Source organism: Engystomops pustulosus, chromosome 7 (genome assembly GCF_040894005.1).
Source record: "Engystomops pustulosus chromosome 7, aEngPut4.maternal, whole genome shotgun sequence".
NCBI lineage: Eukaryota > Metazoa > Chordata > Amphibia > Anura > Leptodactylidae > Engystomops > Engystomops pustulosus.
The window spans coordinates 53,699,761-53,720,711 of record NC_092417.1 but is presented as its reverse complement, the minus strand read 5'-3'; the positions used below and the strand labels follow the sequence as shown (position 1 = coordinate 53,720,711).

Sequence of the window (20,951 nt, the reverse complement as noted above, 5' to 3'; positions counted from 1 at the left end):
CTACAATTATAAAATATACAGTTCCGACTTACATACAGATGCAACTTAAGAACAAACCTATGGAACCTACCTTGTACGTAACCTGGGGACTGCCTGTACTGTAATTCTTCTGATTTGGGGAAACAGAGTTGGCACTTTGCCAAAAATAATTGGGTCTTGGGTTGTAGTTTGGGTACTCAGTCTCGGCCCTCGCTGGACTACGGGACTGATCTGGCCGCTGCTTCCTGTGACTCCCTCTTGGCTTCTCACCAGTAAGACGTGCTGAGATGTCGCCAAGTCCTTTAAAAGTGGAGATGCACTTAAAGGGTTTTTTTGGGTTATTAATATTTATGGCCTAAGGCAGTGGTGGCGAACCTATGGCACGGGTGCCAGAGGTGGCACTCTGAGCCCTTTCTGTGGGCACTCAAGCCATCACCCCAGATGTTGACATAACTGCATTATCTTTGGAAGTCATCCTGCTGGACCCACCATTCTTCCAGCACAGAGAGACCCTGGAGAGAAGCTACAATGAGAGTCTGAATTTGTCCTCCTTCCTTCAACTGTATTGGTGGCCTCAGGGGCCGATACGATTGAATGATGTGGAAGAACTGGTAGCAATAGGTTGCAGCTTAAAATGCCATGTTGGCACTTCATGGTAATTAAGTGGAATTTGGTATGCATCTTGGGCACTGTGTCTCTAAAAGGTTCGCCAACACTGGCCTAAGGCCATTAGAGGTCACTAATATATGACTGGTGGGGAACCAACAGTGATCAGCGGCACTACAATTTCCAGCATGCACTTCCATCATCAACCAGAATACAAGATGAGAACGAGGACACGATTCTGAGCTGCGCCTGATCCTAAAGTGATCATGTAGTTCCATTTCCCAGAATACAGCAGACGTCTAACAGGAACCCACATACACTTTATTGTCCATATATAAGGTGTTATGACATAGTCGGCGCTGGCTCATGGCATGACATGGATTGTACTCTCCGCAGAGAACGTCAGCCACTGACTAATAGAAACAATATTCACTGCAGATCACAGGACGTCATCCACATAAAAAATGCAGCTTTTTCTCTACATGGGATGGTGGTAGGAGGCTGAACACGATGGCCTCACACAGAGATGTGACCTTGGTTATCTACGTGCTGGCGGCACTGGTCAAGGTTGCTATGTCCACCCACATAGATACCAGAGAAATCCTGATATGCCGCACAACTTCTATCACCAACAAGAGGATCGCAAAGTTTTACCGCTTCATCCACCTGTTCTATAAAGAAGGCTTTGTGCACAACGAAAGAAAAAATCTACAAAAATTTGATGGAAGCAGATGACAAGTACAAATAGTTCTCAGTTCAGCTTGAATATGCACTAATGCAGCAAATCTGCAGCGTTTCTGCAGAAACTGCGTTTTTAACTATAAAACATGTTTGGTTTTCAGCATATTGCACATGTTACGATCATAAGGCTGCCTCACCACAGTAGTCTCACATCGCCATAATGATTTATGACACGTGGCTGGGGACCACACCAGAAGCCGCCATGTTTACCAGCTCCATTCACATGACACATTGTCCCACAGAGACAACAAACTCAATCTCCATCTATAGTCCCAGACATCTCTAGGCGTTAGCAATGTCTAATCTCCTGAGTGGGGAATAGAACAAGTTCAAGCTCTTTTGCAAATTTCATCTGTTAAAAGCTTAAAGGGGTTGTCCAAGAGCATTAAAAAAAAAAAACAAGTGGTGTCCGGAAGGGGGCTGGTTAAAAAAAAAAAAAAAAAAAAAAAAAAACACTTACCTCTGTGGTCCCTACCAGTGTCCCGTGCTGCACTCTCTACGGTCCATGCCCCATGTGCACAAAAAGGGGCACAGAAGCGCGCTGTGTTCAGCTTCCGGCCGACCATTGTGACTGTGGGAATCTTCTTTGTTATGTTATATTATATATTTGTTATCCATGACCTCCTTCTTAAATCAACATTTAAAATTTGTGTGAATTAATCTGAAGGGCTCCTAGGGTTCTACCAGAGCTGCTTTGTGCTGCAGATTCACAGGCTTTTGTACTGTCCAAAAGCATTTCCCCCCTATCCCTGTGTGCTGACACTTCCTCTGCAGCAGTGAGATTACATTAGGAAGAGGGAAAGTGCTAAGAGAGCAGGAGGAGGGGGTAACAGTGTAACAGCCTGTGAAGGGAGCGGAGTTGTGGTAACACTAAGGAGCCCTTCTGGCTCATTATTATAATCCTAACAGTTGGTTTTAGAAGGAAAGAGGCAAATCTCCTCTTCTCAGATGTTATGATGCCCTTGAAAACGCATGCATTGAAGCCACGTGTGTAAGCACCCTTAAAAAAGGGTTTTGTCGATTAAACTGAATGGGCTGTACCTGCTACTGCCAAATACAGACTTCTCCAGCAGGCTATAGCTGTCATTGTGACGTCACTGCTGAGGCCCCAGGCCCATATACAAAAATAAATAAATAAAGAGGGGGGGGGGGGGGCACACAACTATCCCAAACAACCCCTTTAGAAAAAAACGCATTGTCAAAAACTTAAAAAAATTCCTTAAAACACACAACAATTTTTTACTCTACTAAATCTGATGGCGGTGCTACTGCGATTATACATTAAAGCTCCTTCCCTGCAGCAACAGGTTAACACAGTCAACATGATGTTTTACTAATTTATATATAGTCATTTAGGGTAGAATTAGTTGACACTTTTTGCCCCTGTGACCTTCACCTCTTCTAACCCATCCTTAGGGCTCCAACAGAATGATCAAGTCTCTTTAAAGGAGATCCACAAAGTATTACCTGGCTCTGATAATATGACAATCGGTTATCGGTTGAATGGCTTAGTAGTAGTCTATTCAGCCTTATTGCTATGAGGGAAGTGGATATTATGTGTAACAGCAGGACACTATACTGTGGACATGACTTATGTGGTCCCCCATTATAATGACTATGCAGAGGGAGTCATTTATACCATCTTTAAAGGACATCTACCACCAGGATGATGGGTTGTAAACCAAACACACTTACGTACTGGTGTTTGCCCCCCCTCTGGTAAGATCCGCTCTTATTTTAGCCTAAGGGGCTCAGGGCTCAATTAACAGCTATGGAGCATGTTGCACCCTAGGCTCATTTGCAGAATTTTTAAAGCTTTTAAAAAGGTAAAGTAAAGGGCATAAGAATCTAAATGAAGAGTGGATCCTGCCAGAGGTAGAACACACCAGCATGTAAGTGAGCTTGGTTTACAAACCCTCATCCTGGTGTTAAATGTCCTTGAAGGGACTGTACATGATGAGATAAACATGGATACATTCGTACAACAGTGCCATGTGTGTGTGCAGGTTGTATGTGGTATTGCCGCAGCAGCATGGTCACAGAATTAGGGATACCTTGAAAATTTGGGACAACCTCTTTAACATAACCTAAGGACAGATGTGGTGCAGTTATTTAGATGCCAATTTAGTGAATCTCCCATAGCCACAAGCGGTATAACCTGTATACATGTATAACCCATCCATATATAACCCACATACATAAACACTTACAGTCACATACAGAATAGACTGATGGCTGGAGACTGACTTCACGGCGCTTTGTTACCATAGAAACAGTAAAAGCTAAAAAAAAAAAAAAAAAAAAAAAAAAAAAAAAAAAAAAAAAAAAAAAATCGCTGATATTCTTCTTCGCTTTTCCTTGAAACACCACATAACTACAACCCCCACCGTCTTCGGTAGAGGCTATACAAGTTGTGCAATATATTATTTGGGGTCTTATTTCTGTTCTTCAAGCATTGCCTTTCCATGATTTTATAATACATTTTTATGAAAACAGCACAGCGGTTACAATGGTGTGACTGACCACGTACACAATAAATACGTGGATGAATCCAAATAGTGCACTCCAGTCAGCGCTGCAGTCCTCCACCCCTCATAGGCGCTAAACATTATGGAAGAGAAAATGTCAGGCTGACCTAACGTGTGGGCTGCTGCTTTTACCTCCTGGCCACTCCTAGGCTCACCGGACCTTTGGTGCTATTCTGACCATGCAGGACATGGTCACCTATGGTCACCAGGGACCTCATTTTCACTAAAGACAAGTTGCAGGAGCCCATTACAGCTCTGCGACTTGTCTGTGCTGCAGACTGCTCGGCTCTTTGCCCCCACCTTGGTGCTCCTGTACAGCTCCTCCCTCATCAGTGGGAGAGGGAGGAGCTGTACATGAGCACAAAGGTTGGGGCCAAGAGCCGAGCAGCCGGCAGCACAGACAAGTCATGTGATGTTTTTTGAAATGCATCCAAACCAAAGCCCAACCCCTGGGACTACACAGAGAATTTTTGTCTGGGTGCAAGGTAAGTTATAACATACAATTATATTGAAATGCAAATGCTTAACCCCTTCCCATTGTGTGCCACAGCAGCGCCCTCTCCATAGCCGGTAAGTCTTTGCTGCTACTGTAGTATGGCAGTATAGGGTAGAATCAGACAACAAATTTGGAATCCCCGTAATCGTACTGACCCAAAGAATAAAGTAGACATGTCATTTGAAAGCCGTAAAATCCAAACCCACAAGAAAACAATGCACATGTGTTTTCACCATTTTCACTGCATTTGGATTTTTTTCCTGCTTCCCAGTACATGACATGGAATATTAAATACCATGACTATAAAGTGCAATTTATTACGCAGGTGGGGAGTGAATAATAGAAATGAAAAAACAAAAAAGGCCCACCCAGGTCGTTAAAGGGGTTAAAGAAAGCAGGTAATATTTGCAATGCAGCTGTAATGGACTTCTACAACCCACCTTTAGTGAAAATGATGTCCCTGGTGACAGGTTCCCTTGAAGGATCTATGTGCATGCACCATTTGGCATATCTTCTGTACCCTTGGGCCTAATATATCAGAACTGTCCAGGCATCCAATCAGGGCTCAACTTTCATTTTATAAAGTGCTGTGAGAAAATTAAAGTGGAGTTCCAATTGGTTGCAATGAGAAAGTAGACTTTAGGCGTTTACTTCGCATACATTTAGTGAGGTATTTCAGGTGGCTTTAATTTTTATTTCTAATGGCACAATTTTGTCGGGGAGCGACATCCTTGCTGTAGATTCACTGCAGAGTTTTTACACGCTGGGGGACATTTATCAACACTTCTAAGCCAAAAAACTGGCGTAGAAGCCCTAAAATAATCATAACTAACCCCAGCACACCACATAAAGCGGACGTGAGGGAGGGTGTGGGGTGCAGGACAGCATTTAGAGACTATGTGGCATATTTATCAGGATCTCTGCGCCACGCCAGTGCTTATTGCTAGCTTTTGCGATTATTTGCCCCGATCCGCCACCTTCACGCCAGTGGGGGCGTCAAGGGGGGGCGCGGCCGGCCGGGAGTGGGCCGGCACAGGGCATTATCGTCGAGTGCCAGCGTATGATAAATATGCCCCTATGTGAATGTTCCTCTTGAATATGGTTTTTTGGTAATTTTGGACACAGCCACCCGCCATATACATAAGGCAGCCTAAGCCTCTTGATTATAGCCAGTGGCGCGGGACTTCCATCATACGCCGGCGTCAAGCGACTACGCTGCTACGGCAGATTTACTATACAGAAATTCTGTGCGGCAAATCCACAGGTAAGGTGGGCGCCCTTAGAGGAGATCTCTTTTCAAACTGTTCAATTTCACCTACACTACAAGCTTACAAAATGTCCTCCCTTCTAGGTTCCCAAGTGATCAACGCAATCTGTAGGGAGAAATGGTAGCAGGTGCTCATCACATGGGATTTGAAACATTAAACCAGCGCCCATTCATTGACAGGACGATGCAACCCCTTGTCACTAAAATTTGGATGTTATTTTTTGAAAAGTAAGAAATAGTTGCAGCCCAAAACTGAAATTTTAACAAATCTATACATGAAAAAAACTGGAGGAAAAGTGAAAAGTTTATATGTATTATCATTTTGTTTTTTTATTTTAGTACCACATTGTATGAGGAAAAAAAAAAAACCAAACACATTTGAGATCTACTAGTTCATCAGAACACTGGTCCCATTAAGGAGCCGATCCTTAAATCCTTAGTCAGAAGATGACGGAGAGGACAGAACGAGACATTACCTGGTGGATTGTGTACATCCTCTGTACTGTACAATACATGTCATGGTGTCACTAATAGCAGGCTTTTATGTGGATGTAAAACAATCAGAATGCAATTCTCCTAATGACTAAACAGCCTGACATTTCACTGGCATCACCCTCCCCACAAGTCAGCGGGTTACGTGTAGAGGGAGGAATGTCAGCACGTTTTATTAGAGCTTGTGCTAGACATGACTCCAGTCATCTTACCACTAGGACAGTACAAGAACAGACGCTACAATGGCGTCCTACTGCTCTCGCCTATTCAGAGAGAGATCCCATCGGTAGTGAATGAATTGACTGTAATGTCACAATCCTTGCTTGGGATCCCTGCCCATTAGCACAATGGAGAGCTGTGACCCGACCCACCACATTCATCAGTTTGTCTATAAGAATGGCTTGTTCTGGTACTGTACTTTAGTCCCATTTAGCCACACTTGTATGGGACTGAGCCTGTGAAAAAATTTTTGAAATTAAATCATATGGCCTTCACAGAAATCTAAAGGGGATCCTTCATGATCGTAATAGCCCCATTAATTAAAGGACATCTTCCATTAGATTTACTGGTAGGCTGTCCTCCCTGGCATGCTTGTTACTTTCGGGGGATCTTTTCTTGTTCTCTTCGACCGTGTTCTTGAGAAAAATATGTAAACAAACCAGAGGCACTATGGCCGGCGTCACCGAAGCGCTTCTTTCCTCTGCCATCTTCTAAAAAATTGCACGACAACCCCCCCCCCCCCTCACTCAATATGAGCTTTGGTTGTTCTCCCAGACAGCTGGTGACGTGCATGCATGCATGCATATCTTAGAACAGTGATGGCGAACCTATGGCACGGGTGCCGGAGGCGGCACTTGGAGCCCTTTATGTGGGCACCCGGGCCATCGCCCCAGCACACCAGACAAGACTCAAAGAATCTTCCTGAAGTTCCAAGCAACTTAAAAGATGCTGCTGTCAGTCATATTTTGATACTTCCTTCGCTACTTGCGACTGTAGGAAGAGGGAGCATTATCTTTTGAGGACCTCCTGCTGGCCCCATGATTCTCTGTGTACAGAGGGACGCTGGAAATAAGTGATGTAAATTTTCCATCTTTCTACTGTATTGTGTCCTCAGGAGGCCAATATGATTGAGAGTTGTTGAACAGGGAGCAATAAGTTACTGCTTTAATTTTTGGTTGGCACCTCGCAATAAATAAGGGGGCTTTGGGTTGCAATTTGGGCACTCGGCCTCTAAAAGGTTCGCCATCACTGTCTTAGAAGATGGTGAAGCAAAGAGGCGCCCCGGTGACGTCGCCTGGAGTGCAACCAACTTGTTCACGTATTTTAATAAAGTGTATTTGTTGGGAACACAAACGTTGAAAAGAACAAGAAAAAAATGTACTCAGACCCCCGTAACGAGCATGTCAGTGAGGACAGTCTACCATATAGTAAATCTGATTGTAGATGTCCATTGAGAACGGACCCGCCAAGATCAGCTGACACTTCATTAGTGAGGGAACACAGTAATAAAGGAGCTACATGCTATTTAAGTCTATGATAGAAAAATCTCTCCAATGCCTTAAAGATGTTTTCTTTCTTTTGTATTTAGGTGTATTATACAACATCTGAAACACCAAAAGAGAAACAAAAGCCCACCTACTCGGGTGAAATAGACCCCTAGGCTAGGCTCTATGCAAATGGCCATACAGCTGATGCTATATGTTAAAGTAATAGATGTACATGACTAGACACACTGTACTCTTGCTATACTTGTAGGATTGGATACTTGTAGTTATGTTATTTCAGTGGGAGTTTCAGGTTGTAGTACGTCACTACATGATATACCGATGCATAATGCATATGAACATATGGAACATACGATACTTCTTACATTTCATTTCTTGTTACATTGCTACAGAAAATAAGAAATTTCCAGACTGACCGGGCACATTTCTGGGTTATGTCTGCTGTTTTCTATAGGTCCGCTCATTTGAAGTGGAGGATCAGCATGGTAGGGTTCCCTGTCTAGCGGTTTGGCAAGGTTATACAAGGCTTTACATTTTGTGGACATTGCGTTTTTTTACATGCGTTATCCCCATGCTATAACATCCATAAAACCTCAATAGGAAAGGTGAATGTGCAACAAATGAAAGGGGTTGTCTAGCCCCATCATCGATGATCTCTACGCAGAACAAGCCACAGGTATCCGATGGGAAGGGGTCAGACACCCGACACCCTCACTAATCACCTTCAGGACCCTCATGGACTCCTGTGGACAGGACTTGTGCTGCTGTTCCTTGTACAATGTAAGTGATGGAGAGGGAAGGACTCAGATGTTGAACCACCAATTGACTGGATAGTGATGACCTACCCTGCGGTCATCAATATCAAAACCCCATAAGGAGCAAGAAAACCCCCTGCACAGATTAAGTTCAGTCTGGACTAAAACTGAAAGATTAAGCTTAACAAAGGATGACATTACTCTCTTACCCATCTGGTAGAGATATATTACGAAGAAAAGGGAGGTGGAAGCGTCGGGGGAAGCAGGGTTTTTTGGGGAAAGGTTTAGGGTCTGGCTATTCAAATCTGAAGCCGCAGAACTGGAGCAGTCAGTGAAAAGCTAAATATATTGATTATTCCAACTCCCTGGAGCCAGAAAGTAATCTCAGGAAGTCTTCAGTCAGAGGTAATGAAAACACCAGTCCTTGTGAAGGATGACGGATGGAGAGAGGGTAAACATGTAGCTATACCGTCATCAGATGTAGGTCAATCATATATCCAATATATAACATTACAGCTCTATCTATATCTATCTTCTGGAGAGCTGTAATGCTGCATCAGAATCCTCTACTGCATTACCCCAGGACACAAAAGCTGCTTTAGAAAGCAAAGAAACATGGAAAAACTATCAACGTGGTGTCTACCACCCAAAAATTGGAACAATACATAGGAGTAAAAAAATAAAAAAAAAAAAACAGGTCCAAGATTAGCAGAACTATATCCCTTCATCAAACCATCGGGCGTCTAATATATGGGGGAAAAAAAAGAACCACTTAAGGAATTAGTAACATGTACAGATATATGGAAGAGGCATTACGTCTCCACTATCTGGACAGGGGTTGCATTTATGGGGTTGAACAGGTTATGGATTTCCACAAATCTCCTTTAGAGCGATATCTGCTAGTGGTGAATATATCAGACACTAACATAGAGTCTTTGGCCACGATTCCTGCCATGTGACAAAAGATCACCACGTGGTCTTGAAAATCTGAGTGCAAATGATTGGAGTCACATTGCAGCCCCCGAAGACACAAAAATAAGAAGACATCTTCTTCATGCTTGAGGATGCAGTCACAACATCACAATCCATGGTCACAAGACAGAAGATCCAGCCTTAACCACACATGACTTACCACTACATCATGTGGTGTAACTAGGTTTTCTCAAGTATTTAAAGGAAATCAACCATTAATTTAAAAAAAAAAAAAAGGAAACCATCTAGGGATACTTACCTCCGCTCCTCTTCATCCTGATCCCGCTAAGCTTGACACACAGAAAAAAGAAAGTTATAAAAAGCAGCATGGAGGACCAGATGCACACAGCCCTACAACTCCTCTCCCAGTGATTCGAGGGGCAGAAATTCAGGCCAATCGGATAATTAGCAGCCCAAAGCCCAGGACATCTTTCTTTTCTAGGCGGTCTATGCATGACAGCGCCGGGATCAGAATGAAGAGGGGCATAGGTGAGTATCCTTAGATGGTTTCTTATTTTTTCTAAATGGTTGATTTCCTTTAAGCTATGGATTGGGGATAACATGGGGATCAGAGAGGTTCCGACTGCTGGGACCCTACACCAATCACAAGAATAGGACCACCATTCTCACTTATGGGTGGGGCGACAGAACAAGCATTTATCCAGCCGCTACATTCCCTGTCTATGGGAGTGGTCAGAGATAGTGGCTCCACCCATAATTCAGAACAAGACACCAATTCTTGGGACCCAGGTGGCCTGTTTGCGATCGGTGGGATTCCCTGAACTTTACCTAAAGGGTTATTCGGGCTACTAAACAAATGGTTCACAGCTTTTTGCAACTTTCTCCCCCCCCCCAAATATCATTGGGGGTGGCGATAGTCATAGTAGATTCCCTATTACACCCATCCAAAGGCAGCGCTGCAGTATCATGCTATACACAAAGAGCAATTTTTTCTTTTTTGATTCGGTATATTGTAAACAATTACAATCACCCCCTTTAATAACCAAAAATAAAATTATAAACATATTTAGGTAACATCAATGTATTAAAAATTAAACACTATCAAGGCAAGAAAAAAATTTTAAAAAAAAGGTCAGATAAGACAGGAATTTTTTGCAACCTGAAAAATGTTAAACAAAAAGTAAAAATAGATGCAACCATAGCTTGTCTCGCAAAAATTGATACTTTACATACAAGGGAGCTTTTGCAGGTGTCAGAATTTGGGCACTCAGGCCCTAGTAGGTTGGTGAAGCACAGAGCGCTGTACTCGGCTATCTCCAGCACTCAAATTGCCAGTGAATAGAGCAGCAGGACACATGCTCGACCTGCTACTCCACCCGTTAGGGCACATTCACATAATGCGTTGCGGCACGTTTTTTTGATGCATCCCATAGGCTTCAGCGTTGATCACATGCTGAGGTTACATTGCGTTTTCACTGCATCTCCTAAAATGCGATGTAACCTCAGCATGTGGATCAAGGCTAAAACCTTTGGAATGCTTCAAAAACACATCAAAAAAACACGACGTAACGCATCGTGTGAAAGCGCCCTTAGTGAGAACGGGACCCACACCTCTCCCCTTGTCAGCACCTTTAAGCTACATTTACACGAACACCACCAGAACAAGACATGAAACAAGTATTTTGGAACAAATACGCAATCTGATTAAAGAAAAGAAATTTACAAATGTGAGAAAAATTCCCATTAACTTTTGTACATTTTTATGCAGTTATATAGCAAAAACTAGACAGTACAAGAAACTCATTGGCATGAATACGACCCTAGGCCCAATACACCTCAGATTTAAAGAGGTTTGTACGGAGGATAAAAAACATGGCTGCTTCTTCCCAAAACAGCTCCTCTGCTGACCATGGTTTGTATCTCAGGTCTATAGAAATGAATGAAGCTTACACATACAAGTGAGTTTTTCCAGGTGTCAAAATTTGGGCACTCAGGCCCTAGTAGGTTGGTGAAGTACAAAGCACTGCCCAGGGTCAGGTGAGGAGCCATTTTTGGAAGATAGCAGTCATATTTTTCAATCCCTTTAAGCCTTACAGTTACAAATACAGTTACTATTCTAAAAACATGGGCTCAACGTCTCTACAGAGGAAAAATTTGGTCTACATGCCAAAGACATTTTTTGTCATTTGTCATCCAATGGGATTTTTTTTTCGAACATCGCTTATAAAGTCAGACAAACACAGACTAAAAAGCCACAATGTGGCCATGTCCCTGTTATGTAGGTGAGCGGTACACCTGTGCGCGCCAATGTGATGTTTTATCTAGGCGCCATCTTGGACTAAACTCAAAAATAGACTATTAGTCTACACAGGACATCAGTCTTATAATAAATAGTGTACACTATGTCTACATACACACACAGAATAGGAAATCCCTTTAAAGATCTGGGTAAGGAGAGGCCAGCTGGTGACAATGACAATCCTGATTTTCAGGACTGGGCTTAACCCCTGCCTGACCAGTCTGGCTCCATGACTAGACATCTGCAGAGGCAATCTGATGCCCAGGCCTGTGCCAGCCCCTGGATAATATCCCAGCATCAGGAATGACATCCAGTGCACTGATAGGAATGACAGGAAAGCCTCCATTTCCTCCCATCCAGAGATCCGGACACCGCAGTGCCCTTCACCCCCTGCAGTGTATGGACACATATAGAGCATCTGCAGCAATCCTCCATAGCAGGCTGATACAGTGCACACGGTATACATCACAGCCAATGCAATGGCTCCTGCACACACTCATAGACAGATGGAAATCTCAGCAGCGCACTGACACATCGCCTCTTACCGGCATCATGTCTGCTGTCAGCGCCGGTCACAGCTGGGGGAGCCCGGTGTAAGGGCTCGGTGCCCCCGGCCCTCAGCCTCCTGTGATCAGATCCAGGGAGCAGGTTAGAAAATCCAGGCACGAAATGGCTGCGGATCCGCAGGACAGGCCTCTCCTCCTCCCGCTGTAGCTTCCTCCTCCTCCTCCGCCTCCCCTCTCTCCGGCTCTCCCTCCCTTCCTTCCTTCCTGGCGGGGGAATAGGTAGGACACAGGTTGGGAAGGAGAAGGATGCGGAGCTGTGGAGGAGGAGTGAGCGGAGGGGCGGGGATAGTAAGATGAAGGCAGGGGGCGGGGCTCAGGTACTAGGGACATGGGCGCCGGCAGATGACTGACAGCTCCGCTCCCTGATGGACGGCTCTGCCGGTGATTGACGCTCAGGCCTGACGTGACGTCACACACGGGAATGTCAGGAATGAAGGGGAACCGGGCTACACAACATGGCTCCTCCCCGCCAGCAGCGCTCAGGTGTGTGATGGCCGCGGCGACATGTGACTCAGGGACAGGAGCTACCTGACTTGTCTGCTGTCTCAGGGACGGGTGCTGCCTGTCCTGTCTGCTGTCTCAGGGACGGGAGCTACCTGACCTGTCTGCTGTCTCAGGGACGGGTGCTGCCTGTCCTGTCTGCTGTCTCAGGGACGGGAGCTACCTGACCTGTCTGCTGTCTCAGGGATGGGTGCTACCTGACCTGTCTGCTGTCTCAGGGAAGGGTGCTACCTGACCTGTCTGCTGTCTCAGGGACGGGTGCTACCTGACCTGTCTGCTGTCTCAGGGATGGGTGCTACCTGACCTGTCTGCTGTCTCAGGGACGGGTGCTACCTGACCTGTCTGCTGTCTCAGGGACGGGTGCTATCTGACCTGTCTGCTGTCTCAGGGACGGGTGCTACCTGACCTGTCTGTTGTCTCAGGGACGGGTGCTACCTGACCTGTCTGCTGTCTCAGGGGCGGGTGCTACCTGACCTGTCTGCTGTCTCAGGGGCGGGTGCTACCTGACCTGTCTGCTGTCTCAGGGACGGGTGCTACCTGACCTGTCTGCTGTCTCAGGGACGGGTGCTACCTGACCTGTCTGCTGTCTCAGGGACGGGAGCTACCTGACCTGTCTGCTGTCTCAAGTACCGGAGCTACCTGACCTGTCTGCTGTCTCAGGGACTGGAGCTACCTGACCTGTCTGCTGTCTCAGGGACTGGAGCTACCTGACCTGTCTGCTGTCTCAGGGACTGGAGCTACCTGACCTGTCTGCTGTCTCAGGGACTGGAGCTACCTGACCTGTCTGCTGTCTCAGGGACTGGAGCTACCTGACCTGTCTGCTGTCTCAGGGACTGGAGCTACCTGACCTGTCTGCTGTCTCAGGGGCGGGTGCTACCTGACCTGTCTGCTGTCTCAGGGACTGGAGCTACCTGACCTGTCTGCTATCTCAGGGACTGGAGCTACCTGACCTGTCTGCTGTCTCAGGGACTGGAGCTACCTGACCTGTCTGCTGTCTCAAGTACCGGAGCTACCTGACCTGTCTGCTGTCTCAGGGACTGGAGCTACCTGACCTGTCTGCTGTCTCAGGGACTGGAGCTACCTGACCTGTCTGCTGTCTCAGGGACTGGAGCTACCTGACCTGTCTGCTCTCTCAGGGACTGGAGCTACCTGACCTGTCTGCTGTCTCAGGGGCGGGTGCTACCTGACCTGTCTGCTGTCTCAGGGACTGGAGCTACCTGACCTGTCTGCTGTCTCAGGGACTGGAGCTACCTGACCTGTCTGCTGTCTCAGGGACTGGAGCTACCTGACCTGTCTGCTGTCTCAAGTACCGGAGCTACCTGACCTGTCTGCTGTCTCAGGGACTGGAGCTACCTGACCTGTCTGCTGTCTCAGGGACTGGAGCTACCTGACCTGTCTGCTGTCTCAGGGACTGGAGCTACCTGATCTGTCTGCTGCCAGTGGCCTGCAATTCAGAACTTACTGTATAGATAGCTACAAGTATGCCTGCCACTGGCTGACATCACTTACTCCATATAGCTAGATAAGTGGTGCCAGATTTGTCCGGCAGCTGCTTATCTCCGCCTTCCATAGAACTTACTGTATAGGTAGGTACAGGTGTTCCTGCCACTAGCTGTTATCACATCTTTCATATAACCAGCTATATAAGCGGTGCTAGCTGGTTTATCCCCACCACCACACAATCAGGGGCAGCTGCTGGAGGGCCTGCAGTGTCAAGGGGGCCCCATCATCCGACCTGACACTAAGGAATGGAGGATGAGCACCATATATACATATTATGCTGCACAATTCTGGTTGTTTTGCACCAAAAACGGCCTTAAATGCCTTGCACCACAATTATCAAGGCTTTTAGACCTTTTTTTGGCAGTTTCCTGACTTGTCTGATTAAGGGGGCATGGCCTTCAGGAGATGGACGTGGCCTCCCGAGAAAGGGACAAGGTTTGTGGGAAATCGTCTGTGTGCCCAAAATTCTGGCGCACAGTTTGGAGCCAACAGTCTTGTACTGCACCAGAATTAATCATCACAGTGATAAATCTGCTGCAGAATAAGTGTTTTCCAGCTAAAGACTGGCGGAACCTGAGACACATTAGTAAATCCCCATTTACTAAGGGCCATGTGCCAGTTTTCAGTCCAACTTTTAGGGTCGGCTCCAGGTATCTGTAGGCCCCTGGGTGACAGAGCCTTAGTGGGCCCCTTTGCAGTGAACTCATGTTTAGAAACAAAAACAGTCTCCTGTTCACTTAAAAAAATACTTGTTTATCATCCCAAACAGCCCCCTCATGGTTATTCTATATAAGCCCCCCCCCCCCCTATAGAATTTATTAGATACAGCCCCCCCCCTTACCACCATGGATTCCTTATGAACAGCCTTATGTGGGCCCCCCAGCAGCTCTGGGCCCCTGCATGTGCCCAGTGCTGCCGCTGGACCTGCCGACTTTGTTCTTTTTAATGCAAACTGCTTGCAAGAAGTATCTGCACCGCATTTGTGTCACGCAACCCTTTTGTGGCGCGGCTGCAAATTAAGGGATTTCTGATACTCAGTCGGACCCTGCACCAGATTTAACATGCAAAGTCCGACAGAATTGTGTCGCATGCCCCAAGTTAAAGGTGCATTAAAAAAAAAAAAAAAAAAAGGTTCATGAAGGACCCCCTGCACTATACACAGGTAGACTGCATGTAGTGCGGTTTGCACTGTTGTTAGTAAATGTGCCCCAGTCTCTCAATACTATTGGGGGGATTTATAAACGCACTTAAGCCACAATTCTGGTGTTTTTACGCCAAAAACAGTGGGGCAGATTTACTTACCCGGTCCTGTCGCAATCCCTCGGTGCGTTGTCCAACGAGGATTCAGTAAGATCGTGAGCCCGAGTTCCTGCATCCGTCGCTTCCGCGCCGAGGTCCGATCGCGTGCACCAAAATCCCGGGACAATTCGACACAAAACGGAAATCGTCAGGAAACCCAACGAAAATGTTTTTTGTATGAATCGATTCTTCTTTCTTTCTAACATTATGAACTCTCCATAATATCGTATGCTTTAATAGCTGTCTTTTCAGCAATCTCCTTATATCTTCTGTGAATACGGTCCAACATTTCCTTGAATGTACTTTGTTAAGTGTTGCTGTACCAATATTTGTATACTCCTTTGGACAGATGATATAAAACAATGTTGATAACTTTGTCTATTCAATAAACTCTCTTTAATATAGTGGACACAGATTTGCTAGTTATATCGCAATATTTGCACTAAAAGGATCCATTATAAGCGGACATGGATTTGTAAGGTCAGGGTCACATGTTCCACCAGCCTTGCGTGCATAACACGACGCTAGCGCACAGGGGTTGGGCCTTTAAACAATACAAGACACTGGGGCCTGTTTAACGATCGCATGCGATTCACTAGAAACGCATATGCGATCGGGCCGAGGCCCACCCCCTGTGCGCTGGCGTCGCATTATGAATGCAACTCTAAATGTGTAACCCCGGCCTTAGGCATGATACGTGTCTTCAGGGGTCTAGCTACTAGGCGTGCAGTGGTAGCCTGCGGCACTGCACTACTACATAACAGGTGTAATAACCAGCACATGCTACTTGGGGGTCCTGTTGCAGGTTATGTTTCGTTGCCTAGGAGCATTTCCAAAATTGTTGGGTGCTCATTTTTATTGCGGAATGCCATTTATGATCTCCACAGATTTGGCATTTTGAAAATTCCTGTGTATGGATTTATCAAGAAATCTATGCCATGCCTGGATGTACACTCAATGTTGCTTCCAATATCAGTGATCTTTTCTGTAGTTCTCTATCATAGGCCTGCTGGTACTTGTGCCAACGTCTGAGCTATCAGTAGCTGGAGAACAGTGATGCTTTGTAATATGATCAGTTTCTTAATCACCCGGTGTATAATTATAATTCATAGTCAGTACCACAAAAAGAGCACTTCAGATGAAGGGTTTGTGTAGCCTGAGGCTGTGCTGTAGATGTGTAGCTGCAAATTGCACAATTGATAGCCATGGTAAATGACTGTGATTCAGGCATTGCAAGAAATGGGGATTTTTTTTAGAGATATTTCCAAGGATTAGATTTCTGGATGCAGGAATTGATTACATATCATAGTTTATACGGTTGAAAAAAGACACATGTCCAGTGGGAGTTGCCGGTGTGGGTCATGCATCCAGGTAATATACTAGACTGGATGAATGTAGACATGATTCAATCTAAGCTCAATAAAATCAATGTGTACAAGGCTCCTGGACCAGATGGGTTACACCCCAGAGTTCTTAAAGAACTCAGTTCTGTTATTGCTGTACCGCTGTCTAAAATCTTCAGGGATTCCCTAATGTCTGGTGTGGTGCCAAGTGACGCGCAAGGCAGATGTTGTGCCAATATTTAAAAAAGGCTCTAGAAATTCGCAGGCAATTACAGGCCTGTAAGCTTAACTTCCATTGTGGGGGAAATATTGGTAGGGTTTGTAAAAGACTATATACTGGAGTATGTGACATCAAATAGTATAATAAGTGACAGCCAGCGAGGGGTTACCAAGAATAGAAATTGTCAGACTAACCTGATCTGCTTCTATGAAGAGGTGAGCAGATGCCTGGATGGTAGAGCTGCTGTGGATATTGTGTTCTTGGACTTTGCAAAGGCATTTGACACTGTCACTCATAGACGCCTGATGGGTAAAATTAGGGCTATTGGTTTTGCATAAATCATTTGCAATTGGATTGAAAAATGGCTGAAGGATCGTATCCAGAGAGTTGTAGTCAATGATTCCTACTCAGAATAGTCACCAGTTATAAGTGGTGTACCCAGGGGTTCTGTGCTTGGCCCACTACTATTTAAAGGGGTTTTCCCGCAAAGACAAGTAAGGCCCTATTCACGGTATTGGGCATAACTTGCTGATCAGTGAATGTCTCAGTGCTGAGACCCCCGCAGATTGCGAAAACCAGGGGTCTCTCCACTCCTCAGACTAATGGAGCAGACGGCCACGCTTGACCGTTCTGCTCCATTAATCTCTATGGAGCTGACAGAGATCTGTGAGTGTGACGCTCAGCAATTTCCATCAGCTCCATAGAGATTACTGGAGCAGAACGGTCATGTGCGGCCGTCTTCTCCATTACACTCATGGAGCGACAAGAGGTCGGACGGACCCCTTGTTTTCGCGATCTGTGGGGGTCTCAGCACTGAGACCCCCGCTGATCAGCAAGTTAGGCCCTATCCTATGGATAGGGCCTTACTTATCTTTGTGGGAAAAAACCCCTTTCATACATTTATTAATGATATAGAGGTAGGAATTAATAGCACTTTGCCTATTTTTGCAGATGACACCAAACTGTGTAGTGTAATACAGTCTATGGAGGATGTTCATAGGCTGCAGGGGGACTTGGATAAACTGAGTGTTTGGTCATCCACTTGGCAAATGAGGTTCAATGTGGATAAATGTAAGGTTATGCACCTGGGGCTAATAATCCACAGGCAACATATGTCCTTGGGGGAGTAAATTCTAGAGAGTCACTTGTTGAGAAAGACCTGGGGTACTAGTAGATCATAAATCAAAGAACAGCATTCAAGATCAAATCAAAAGACAAGGGGGCACTGACTGGAGAAAACAAGGTTTAATCACCGGAGGCGACAGGGCTTTTGTACTATGAGAACTGTCAATCTGTGGAATAGAATGTCTCAGGCGCTGGTCACAGCAGGGACAGCAGAGAGCTTCAAGAAGGGTCTAGATGCCTTTTTACACCTAAATAACATTGATGGTTATGTTATAAAAAATTGTTTCACCTAAATCCTTTCCTCATCCAATCCCTTCCTTGATGGTCTTTTTTAACTGTATAAACTATGATACATATACAATCAGATTAGATAGATTTCCCATTCTGCGTGACTTATGTTATTTACAGTGGTCATATTTTTCTGTAGCTTTTAAACTACCCCTTCCAGCCCTAGGCAATGGGGTAATAGTGATAGTCGAAACACAGTGACACACTAGGCAAAGTTTCCTTTGGGATGTCTACAGTGAAAGTTCTGCAGCAAATCCCCCATGGGGTATATAGCGTGTATAAAATCTATTCACTAAAACGTTACTAAATCCTTCCTTCTAAACCCAACTTTAACCCCTTAGCGCTCCGCGCCGTAGCTGTACTGCGCAGCTTCCGACGATTAGCGCTCAGCGCAGTACAGCTACTGCGCGGAGACGATGCCGGTTCAGCGCTGCACAGCAGCCGAACCGGCATCGTTAGCCGCGGGATTTCAGCGGTAATCTACCGCTGACATCCCCGGCTAACACCCGCGGTCGGAGTGGGCTCCGATCGCGGGTGTTTAACCTGTTAAATGCCGCGGTCAACGCGACCGCCGCATTTAACATGCCTTCTGGGGGTCTTTACCCCACGATCGCCCCCCCCCCCCCCGCGTCGATTTCGGGGGGGGGGGGCGATCGCTGTTTTGGCACCTCTGGGGTCCGATCGTGACCCCAGAGAAGTCTGGAGGGATTGCCTTTAAGATGGCGTCTGTGACGTCATCTTAAAGGCAAAGTGTCAGCCTATGCATCTGCATAGGCTGGCACTGCTAATACCCTGCAATACATTAGTATTGCAGAGTATTATCAAGAACAAGCAATCAGATGATTGCTTGTTCATATCCCATGGTGGATCATGTAAAAAAATGTAAAAAAAAATGTTTTTCAATAAAAAATTACTTTATAAATCACAAAAAATGCCCATAAGCCCCAAAACATATAAAGAGACATATAACGCTCAAAAAAGTCTAAATCATAACACAAAGCCCACATATATAGTATCACCGCGTCCGTAACAATCCATAGAATAAAACTAAATAACTATTGAACCCATATGATGAACGCCGTAAAAGAAAAACGTTAAAAACCCGCCAAAAATTATGATTTTTACCTATTATATCCCACTAAAAATGCAATAAAAAGTGATCAACAAAACATATGTACTCATGACCTCAAAAAAAGTTCCTAAATTTTCAACAATAGGTGATACCAACCCCAAAAAGCACTGGAAAAAGCATCTCATCCCGCAAAAAAAATGCTGTCACATGACCCAAATAACGGAAAAGCGAAAATTTTATAGCCTTCAAAAGAGGGCAACAAGAAAACTAAAATCCTGGCAGCTGCAGGGTGCTCCTTCCCTTCTGCACCTCGCTGTGCCCCCATAACACAAGTAACGGCCACGTGTGGGGGGTCGCTGCACTCAGGAGAAATTGTAGAACAAATTTTATGGTGAGTTTTCTCTTTTTATCTTTTGGAAATGTGTAAATTTTAGGGCTAAATGAACGTATAACCGACAAAATTTGACCATTCTAAATTTCACCGCCATTTTGATTCAATTACTATGAAGATCTCAAGGGGTTAACAATCATTGTAAATGCTGTTTCTGATAGTTTGAGGGGTGCATATTTGAAAATGGGTTGGTTATATAGGGGGTTTTTGTTGCTAAATATCTAAAATTTGATTTCAAACAGTATTTATCCCCAAAATAGTCAATTCTGAAAATACGGAAAATCGCTATTCGATTTGTAGGCTGTGTGACATCAAAATAAATTATCCAAACATTTCAAAAATTATGAAAATGTAAAGTAGACAAATGGGAAATGTTATTCTGCAAGTTATTTAGGTGGTAAATCGATCTGCCTGAAAACGCAATGATTTAGAATTTCGAAAATGGCAAATTTTTCTAAAAATTCATCATTTTTTTTCTTTTTTTTGTAAATAAACGCAAAACTTATCAGCCAAAATTTACCACTAAAATGAAGTACAACGTGGGGAAAAAACAATCTCAGAATCGCTTTGATAAGTAACAGTGTTCAAAAGTTATAACCATATAAAGAGACACAGGTCAGAATCTAAAAAATGAGACTGAGCCTTAAGCTGTAAAATGGCTGCGTCCTTAAGGGGTTAAAGCCAGGTTTCTGTGGGCATTACTAGAGCCCCTTCATGGCTCTATTTATCTCTACAGCGCTAATGGAGATGAGCGCCGTACACATATCCTGTAGATAGGGGCCAACTTGGAAGTACCCAGAGAACCCCTTTTAGAACATGCAACTCTATTAAATAATGTTTTGCAAAGTGTGCCAGTTACATGAATGTGGTCCAATGTCTCCTGATAACATTTAAAACCTAATAAACATGATATAGATAGATTAACATTCTCCTATAGCTTCCATAGTTCCATTCTTTATAACCATTGATGTATGAAGAAATCTCAAGACCACATAACAGAGCAACGTCAAGAATGCTGCCGCATAAGGGAACCTGTGTGTTT

The 20,951-nt window shown here is 44.9% G+C and overlaps 1 protein-coding gene across 1 annotated transcript in view; it reads right to left on the bottom strand.

Annotated features, from left to right (window-relative positions):
• The window catches only part of PPP1R13B (protein phosphatase 1 regulatory subunit 13B), a 56,849-nt gene extending 44,404 nt beyond the window's left edge, over positions 1–12,445 (bottom strand). Inside the window, exon 1 of the mRNA XM_072115922.1 lies at positions 12,147–12,445. Coding sequence (XP_071972023.1) covers positions 12,147–12,155 — 9 coding nt within the window. The 5' untranslated portion in view covers positions 12,156–12,445. The remainder of the gene's footprint in view (positions 1–12,146) is intronic.
• Between the last annotated feature and the right edge of the window lie 8,506 nt (positions 12,446–20,951).